Below are 9,516 nucleotides of genomic sequence, written 5' to 3'. Positions count from 1 at the left end.
AGCTGGAAACCATCATTCTCAGCAAACTATCGCAAGGACAAAAAACCAAACACTGCATGTTCTCACTCATAGGTGGGAATTGAACAATGAGAACACTTGGACACAGGAAGGGGTACATCATACACCGGGGCCTGTTGTGGGGTGGAGGGGGAGGGATAACATTTGGAGATATACCTAATGTAAATGATGAGTTAATGGGTGCAGCACACCAACATGGAACATGTATACATATGTAACAAACCTGCATGTTGCGCACATGTACACTAGAACTTAAAGTATAATAAAAAATAAATAATATAAAATAAAAAAGAAAAACAATCACATAAAAACAGCATCTGCTACTCAAATGTAAGGCTGAAGTGTGTTTGAATTCTGCTTGCTTTGTGAACTAGGACAATCCACTCATTTTATCTCCCATTTTATTTGCTTATAGAAAAGTCACAACTCAGTATTCAGAACTTGAGTAGAACATTTGAGGGAGGCAAAGGCAGAAAAGGGTGTGATAAATTACTTGTCTGCCCTCATAAGGATCTGCTGGAGATACCACCCACTTTTACTAAAAGGTGCAGTGTTGTCAACTCTCACTAGAGACAGATTTGGCTATTCAATGGGATTGTGAAAAAGAAGTTGAGACATGAAGAGCACTGAGCAGAAAGAAGTGCTTCTCTTAAGGCTCTCCATTTCGAAAGCTTTATTCACTAGCTTTAGATTCTCTTAAGGTGATTTATCAAAAATTGCAATTTCAAGGGAACACTTTGCGATCTCTTAAAATCAAGAGATCCAACATCTCTCCAACTGTGACTTCATGAAGTACACTGGAAATGGTCAGCTCAGTAGCACCTTGAGTCTCCGAGCTCTTTCTCAACAAAAGCACCCATTATCACCAGGGCATTTGTCACAGAATTTCTCTTTGACCCAGTTCTATTTAAACAGGTAACTCCCATGGCTCCACTATACACAACTAACATTTTGCTTGTGGATAATGTGGCTGAATGTATAATCTGCATACTTTCTTTTTTTTTTTTTGAGACGGAATCTTGCTCTGTCCCCAGGCTGGTGTGCAGTGGCGCGATCTTGGCTCATAGAAACCACCGCCTCTTGGGTTCAAGTGATTCTCCTGCCTCAGGCTCCTGAGTAGCTGGGACTACAGGCGGGTGCCACCATGCCCAGCTAATTTTTTTGTATTTTCAGTAGAGACAGGGTTTCCCCGTATTAGCCAGGATGGTCTCAATCTCCTGACCTCGCGATCCGCCCGCCTTGGCCTCCCAAACTGCTGGGATTACAGGTGTGAGCCACCGCGCTCGGCCAATCTGCATACTTTCTATATCTAACCGTTTCTTATTTTTGAAATTCCAGTAGGGCATCCAAATAATAGCAAAAAGTCTTAACTCTCCTTTTTATACAACAGGCATGATTTAAAATAGTAAGGACAAATCAAATTTTAGAAAATTAGATCATGTTGGAAAAAGCTCTCAGAGAACTTAATATTTTAAATAAATTCATTGGGAAACAAGTCATAGAGAATTCTTTTGAAACGCAAACAACCCCTCCAAGGTAATCACACACGTAGAAAGATGTTATAACAAGATAAGTTGAATGTATATACGTGTGTGTGTGTGTGTGTATGCATATATATGTATGTATAAAGCCACTTAATTCATCAAATTGACCCAATCACATTACATGAATGCAAACAAGGACCATCGTGTTGCTACTGTTGTAACAAAGCCTCCTACCTTGCTCTGAAATGATGCTCCTGGTTACTTCTTTCAATGGTCCACACGCTCACTGCACTTGGACTTGATAAGCACAGCTGGCGCCAGTTCATGGGGTTAAAAGACATTTGGTTCACATCCATTCCAGGCTGTGATTTCTTGCACAAAATGACATTCGATTCCCAGTTCCTTAGAGAAAAATAGCATTTGATGAAAAAAAATTAATTTGAATTTCACGTACTTAGAACATTTATCTATTTTTTAAATTTGTATAAATTGGGATATAATTTATGATACGATTGATATAATCAATGACCTTAATGTCAAATTTATAAATAATTATGCTTACCACTGTATTGTATCCTAAGAAAGCAAAATAACTGTATATTTTAAAAACATTATACTATCATATGCTATACCAAGGCTATTTTATTCTCTTTAATAATTTTGCAGTTTAACTCAGCCAAACCTAGAAAATGAAATATATCATCACATTTGCTACAAAACAAGTGTAAGTGCCTGAATCTCTAAGTATTACATGTGAGTACTCTATATGGATCTCGGGGTACTGTTCTCATTCATGCCAATTGATCATTTAGTGAGTTTTAAAAAGTAAAGTGGTGCCAGATGCGGTGGCTCACACCTGTAATCCAGCACTTTGGGAGGCCAAAGTGGGTGGATCACGAGGTCAGGAGTTCGAGACCAGCCTGGCCAATATGATGAAACCCTGTCTCTACTAAAAATACAAAAATTAGCTGGGTGTCATGGTGCACAGCTACTTCCAAGTAGTCCCAGCTACTTGGAAGGCTGAGGCAGGAGCATTGCTTGAACCTGGGAGGCGGAGGTTGCAGTGAGCCACGATCATGCCACTGCACTCCAGCCTGGGCGACAGAGCAAGACTCCATCTCAAAAATAAATAAATGAATAAAGTGGTGTATTTTAAAATGGATTTATTCATTTACCCATTTAAGAGACTATCCTGAACTCCTACCATGAACAAAGTCCCTTGCTACATGAAAGAAAAGAAAAAAATTAAATGTGAGCTATGCCCTTAAATGAGGGGCCAGAACTCCATTCAGAGTTGTGATTAGGAAACTGGAGCTAATATTTATTGAACTTAGCTTGTCTTTCACTCCCTCCTGCCCTCGTCCTTCATTTCCTATGACAAATGCCCTGCCCATCACATCAACCACACTCTTGCTGGAATCTCTGGTTCCCTTGATCCTTTGACTTTTTGCATCAGGTACCTGGCAAAGACCGTCAACCCTGGGAATCCCAGCACTTTGGGAGGCCGAGGCAGGCAGATCATGAGGTCAGGAGATCGAGACCATCCTGGCTAACATGGTGAAACTCGTTCTCTACTAAAAATACAAAAAATTAGCTGGGTGTGGTGGGGGCATCTGTAGTACCAGCTACTCGGGAGGCTGAGGCAGGAGAATAGTGTGAACCCGGGAGAAGGAGCTTGCCGTGAGCTGAGATTGTGCCACTGCACTCCAGCCTGGATGACAGAGTGAGACTCCATCTCAAAAAAAAAAAAAAAAAATGCCTGTGTTTCCAAAAAGAATTTTTTTTCAAGTCATAAGCCTTATGCAATTCTTCCAAAGTAATAATGTGTGTGTCCTTCCTTCTCAAGCAATGGTTCAAGGCATCTCAAGGCATATTGCTGGTCTGAGGTTCCGATTTAACTGGCTGGGGGGAGAGGGAAAGAGTGGGCACTAACGTTTTTTAAAAGCTTCACAAGTCATTCCAGCATGTAGTCAGTGTTGAGAACCTTGGTACTAAAGGCTCTTGCATCTTCCTACTGTCACTTGTCCTCACCAAAAGCCCTTGAAGTGGTCTCTGGGTCAGGCAATGATCCCTTTCCTGCAAGCCCTGCATTTCAACAAAAGGTTTGTACCCCTCCCCTCATCCTTTTCCCTCCCCATTGGCTCCCAAAATACACTGGTGGTTTAGGGTTCCTCTGCTGTTCCTAGGGTGTTGCTCTCATCTCTACTATTTACCCCATTATAGACCAGAGATGACAGCAACACCCTAGGAAAAGCAGAGCAGCATGACGGGGGAGACTGGATGCTGACCCCGGGGGAGACTGGACGCTGACCCCGAAGAGCCACCACACCATTCACAGCTGCTCGTTTGCATGTGAGAGAAGGAAACACGTGTTGGTGATTTGGGTCTCTGTGGCCACAACTGAACCTAAGTCCTAACTGATATATCAGCTGCCAACTAGACATCTCTGTTTGTTCATCTCAAGCACTGTCAGTTCCATTTGTCCCCCGGCTTATCTTCCCCCATTGCCTCCCCTAAATTCCCTGTCCCCAAGCCCTCAGTATCTCTCTGAATAGCACCACAGTGTCCCTAAGTTGCCCAAGTCACACACAACTCTGGGTATAACCCTAGACCCATCCCTCTTCCTCAGCACAACACTCAACATTTAGTCAGTTATAAGTCCCATGATGCTACCTCCCAAACACCTCCCAAATAGTTTCACTTCCCTCCATCCCTACTCCAACCCTAGTCCATGCCACAGTCATCTCTCACCTGGACCACCACAGCCTCCTAATTTATGTTCATGCCTTGTTTCCTTCCAATATATCTTCCACAATATGAAAGTACTGGAGATACTTTCACTGGAAATAACTGGCTGAAAGGAGTCTTCTTAAATGCAGATATAATTGTGTCACTTCCCTGCTTAAAACTCTTTAGTAGCTCCCCACTGCCTTTAGGATAAAGGATTTGTCCATTAGCACAGCTTATATGGAGTGTGGGTATCCTTCCCAGTATGCCTAGGAGAAACCCAGTTTAGGCTGAAGTGCCCTGCATTCATCAGCAACACCCTCTTTCACTCTCAAAAGCATCCTGATTTGGAGATAAACCACATGGTCACCTACTTATATGGCTGCTCATGAGCTCACCTCTGACTGTGCCTCCAAGCTTGCCTCTCTCATGGCAAATCTCTTGTTCCCATTATTATGACCTTTTCATTGAAACCTGCTGTGCTTTTTCTACTTCACGGCCTTTGCACATGCCATTCTTGTGCCTGGGATGTTCTTTCTTCTCGTCATAAAGCTGATTCCTGCTCATCCTTTAGGTATTGCTATGGGTTGAACTGTGCCTCCCCCAAATTCCCCTGTTAATATTCTAACCTCCAGCACACAGAATGTGACCTTATTTGGAAATATGGTCTTTAAGCGGGTAATCAAGTTAAAATGAAGTCATTAGGATGGGCCCTAATCCAATAAGACTGGTGTTCTTATATAAAGGGAACAATTGGAGACAGACACACACAAGGAGAATGCCATGTGAAAATAAAAGCAGAGATCTGGGTGATGTGTCTGTAAGCCAAGGACTGCCAGCAAACAAGTGAGCAGAAGTTGGTGAGAGGCGTGGGGGCAGATTCTCTCTCACAGCCCTCAGAAGGAACCGACCCTGCTGAGACCTTCATCTCAGAATTCTAGTCTCCAGAACTGGGAGGCAATACATGTATGCTGTTTAAGCCACTCAGTCTGTGGTACTTTGCTATGGTAGGCCTAGCTAATTAATACAAGTATCTGCTTAAACATTACCTCTCCTTCCAGGAAGCCTTCCCTGACCATTCCCCTCCATCATCAGACTAGGTGAGGTGCCCCTACTACATGTTCCCATTGTGCCTTAGATCAATGAAAGCTATAAAAAGCTTAGAAACCAAATGAGTTTAAAGCCCACTCAGCAACTCACCAACTATATAAGTTTAGGCAAGTAGCTATAAGAACAACAAAAAAATGAAACTTGGAAAAAAGAAAAATTGTGTTGGCTTGATTTCTCATATCATGCTGGGAAGCATTTTCCAACAAGCCTCCTCGAACAAAAACCAGACTTTGTACCCTGCTTTGCCCCATATCTGACACTCCTGGGGAATGTAACTTTGCTGTCATAGTATATACTGACAGCCTGATGTGATAACGGCAGGCATGCTTTTACAGGTTAAACTCTAGAACACGTACAACGCTATGATTGTATGCCCTGGTAGAATAGTTAAGGTTAAGGTGCTAAGGTTTTAGAGACCTCTGGAAAGTTCATCATTCATATATTAACCTAGAAATTTTATTTATTCTCTCCTTTTTCTATCTCTCTCTCTCTGTGAGTAAGCATGTGTGTGTGTGTGTGTGTGTGTGTGTGTGTGTGTGTGTGTGTGTGTGTGTGTGTGTTTGAGATGGAGTCTCGCTCTGTCACCCAGGCTGGAGTGCAGTGGCACGATCTCAGCTAACTGCAACCTCCGCCTCCCAGGTTTAAGTGATTCTCCTGCCTCAGCCTCCCGAGTAGCTGAGATTACAGGCACCCACCACCATGTCTGGCTAATCTTTGTATTTTTCGTAGAGATGGGGTTTTGCCATCTTGGCCAGGCTGGTCTTGAACTCCTGACCTCAGGTGATCCACCCACCTTGGCCTCCCAAAGTGTTGGGATTACAGGCGTGAGCCACCGTGCCCAGCTGTGTGTGTGTTCTTTTAAGCACTCAGGAATTGCTATGGTCTGTTTGTGCCTGCCCCCAAATTTATATGTTGAAATCCTAACCCCAGTGGTGATGGTATTGGGGTATGGGGACTTTTGGGGAGTGATCAGGTCAAGGGTGCAGAGCCCTCATGATTGAGATGAGTGTCCTTATAAAAGAGATCTAGCTCATCCCTTCAACCGTGTGCGGACATGGTGGAAATTATCATCCATGAACCAGGAAGCAGGCCCTCACCAGACACTGAAGCTGCTGCTGCCTTGCTCTTGGACTTTCTAGCCTCCAGAATTGTGAGAAACATTTCTATTGTTTATAAGCCACCCAGTCCATGGGATCTGGTGACAACTTACTAAGACAGGAACCAGCTTCTTTTGTCTTCCTGCTGGTTCCATTTTTAAGGAATTACATAAAACCGTCTTACATCTAACAATCTGTTTGAAAATTCTGCTTTAACATCTCATCTCTCTGAAGTTTCAGTCTCTTTCTTTAAAATGAGGACCATCAGAGATGTCTCATGGGGGTTGTTGTAGGGGTGAGACAGGGATTAAATGCACTAATCCATTGGAAATCTCAGTGAATGCCTCTCTAATGAAACTGCTGGTGGTAGTATGGCTGCTGTATAGCACATTGTCTTTGCTTATGAAGCCCAGATATCCCAGACCCCACCAGCCTGGGACTACAACCATGAGACCATTTCCCATCTATTTTAGATTCTTTTTCAAAGTTGTTATTTTTAATTACACAAATAATATATGAATCTATTCTGCTCTTTTAAAACATTAGAACATAAAGGTAAAGTCTTCTTAGACCAATTTATTTCCAGGAGTCAAATCATGGTACTTGAGCTCCTCCTGGTCTGACTTCCAGAAGTTCACCTCTTTTGAACTTTTACTAAATTATTTCTGGGAGTCCCCAGGGTCCACAGACTAACTGCTGTCACCAAGTGAGATGCATCCTACTCCCTGTTCATCTTCTAGCTCCCTCGTGTTTAGGCCCACTGCTGGCAAACCTACTTGGTGAAGAGGACTATTGGGCCTCATCACAGGATTAAATCCCATTCACATTTCTATGCAGCACCCGAGGGTGCCATCAGGGTTGCTCCCAAAGCTTCTGATCTTGGGTTTGCAGAGCAGAGGCTGGAGGAGGGTCTGTCTCCCAGCTCTGTTCATACTCATTCTTGGGCCCCAGGGCACCTCTGCTGCCACAGGGCCTCACTGAGAATTTCCTCATGATAGAGCAGTGTCTGGTCCTCCCCACAGCATCTACCCTATCCTCCCCTGCCCTCCTCACTCCTGCCCCCTTGTCTCTCCCCTCTGACTCAAATTTCTTAAACAGAAGTGCACATGAATATTAAGACATGCAAACAAATCTAGGGGAAGGGTTGGGACGGAGAGGAGATACTACCTACCCATAGTCTCAGTCTCACCTCAGCTTATCAAAAATGCCCTACAGAAGGCTCAGATATACCTAAAATGTACCTAAGAAGAGATACATTTTATATCCAGCAGGAAGCAGGAGATACAAATTTACTGAATGAATTAAATCCAGTGAGCAAACTCAAATGCTTACAGGGGCCAGGAAGTTAATGTAAATGAACCAAATGTACTGAGTATAAACACTTCTAAGATGGGTTGGCAAGCTCTTTCTATAAAGGACCAGACAGTAAATCTTTTTAGCTTTGCAGACCATATATGGGCTCTATTACAACTCAAGTCTGCCATTATAGAGCAAAAGCAGCCATAGATAATATATAAGCAAATGAGCATGTTCCAATAAAACTTTATTTACAAAAACAGGCGGTGGGCCAGATTTGGCCTATGGGCCATTGTTTACTGACCCCTGCTTAAGGTGGGCATCTAGAATGCGTAGCCACTTACTAGCCCACACCCGACTGTGACCATGTGGGAATACAGGTCCAGGGTTGCCTGTGTTTGAGAAAGGCTATACAGATAACTTTTTCTCTAAATTTTTCCAGTTTTAAAAATACTTTATGGCCAAAACAAAATACATCGGTGGCCCAGAATTAGCCTAAGAATCATCATCTTTGAAATTCAGAAATAAATATAATATAATAGACACTATTAGGTATGATGCATACTTTTAGTCAATGAATTATTAGAAAAACCACATTTAGGAGATTTTGATATATCCACTTTACAGAGGAAGAAACGAAGGCTCAGCCTTTCTAAGATCACACAGCTAGTAATTTGTGGAGCCAGGATTCAGGTCTAAGTCTGTTACACTAACACATTTGTGCTCATTCCACTTCACTGCTTTTTTAATATTCACAGATTGCATTTAGGAAGGACAATTGGAGCCTTCTGCTTTTGGAACTATCAGAATTTATGCACTTGTCATCTCTCTCCAGCTGCTTCCTATCTTGTGTATCCAGAACTGTGAGATGATACATTTCTGTTATTGCAGACACTCAGTTTGTGATACTTTGTTACAGAAGCCCTAGCAAGCTAATACAGTACCTCCATCAACAGGTGAATAAAGCATGGTATATCCATACCATGGAATAGAAAGGAATGACTATTGACATATACATGCAGCAACATAAGATAATTTCAAAATAACTATGCTGCATGAAAGAAGCCGGACAAAAGAATATACACTGTATGACTCCCTGTATATGAACTACCAGAAAATGCAAACTAGAGTGACAGAAACCACATCACTGACAAAGGCTAATAAGGAAGCTCTGAAGGAACACAAGGAAACTTTTGGGGTGATGAATGAATTTATTTATTTATTTAGAGACAGAGTCTCGCTCTGTCGCCCAGGCTGGAGTGCAGTGGCGCAATCTCGGCTCACTGCAAGCTCTGCCTCCTGCCTCCACGCCATTCTCCTGCCTCAGCCTCCCGAGTAGTTGGGACTACAGGCGCCCACCACCATGCCCGGCTAATTTTTTGTATTTTTAGTAAAGACAGGATTTCATCATGTTAGCCAGGATGGTCTCGCCTCCTGACCTCGTGATTCTCCTGCCTCAGCCTCCCGAGTAGTTGGGACTACAGGCGCCCACCACCATGCCCGGTTAATTTTTTGTATTTTTAGTAAAGACAGGATTTCATCATGTTAGCCAGGATGGTCTCGCCTCCTGACCTCGTGATTCGCCCGCCTCAGCTTCCCAAAGTGCTGGGATTAAAGGCATGAGCCACTGCACCTGGCTGATAGATGTATTTATTATCTTGATTATGGTGATGGGTATATACATAAGTCAAAACTTATCAAAGCATTTACTTTATATATGAACAGTTCATTACCTGTTAGCTATACCTCCATAAAGTTGTTGTTGTTTTTTTTTTTTTTGAGAC

At 42.8% G+C, this 9,516-nt stretch overlaps 1 protein-coding gene across 1 annotated transcript in view; it reads right to left on the bottom strand.

Moving 5' to 3' along the window:
- CFAP43 (cilia and flagella associated protein 43) overlaps window positions 1-9,516 on the bottom strand; it is a 108,673-nt gene that overhangs the window by 90,341 nt on the left and 8,816 nt on the right. Inside the window, exon 4 of the mRNA XM_011957330.1 lies at window positions 1,737-1,904. Coding sequence (XP_011812720.1) covers window positions 1,737-1,904 — 168 coding nt within the window. The remainder of the gene's footprint in view (window positions 1-1,736; window positions 1,905-9,516) is intronic.

This window comes from Colobus angolensis, unplaced genomic scaffold (assembly GCF_000951035.1).
Source record: "Colobus angolensis palliatus isolate OR3802 unplaced genomic scaffold, Cang.pa_1.0 Scaffold44, whole genome shotgun sequence".
Taxonomy (NCBI): Eukaryota; Metazoa; Chordata; class Mammalia; order Primates; family Cercopithecidae; genus Colobus; species Colobus angolensis.
This window is presented reverse-complemented; position numbering and strand designations above follow the sequence as displayed.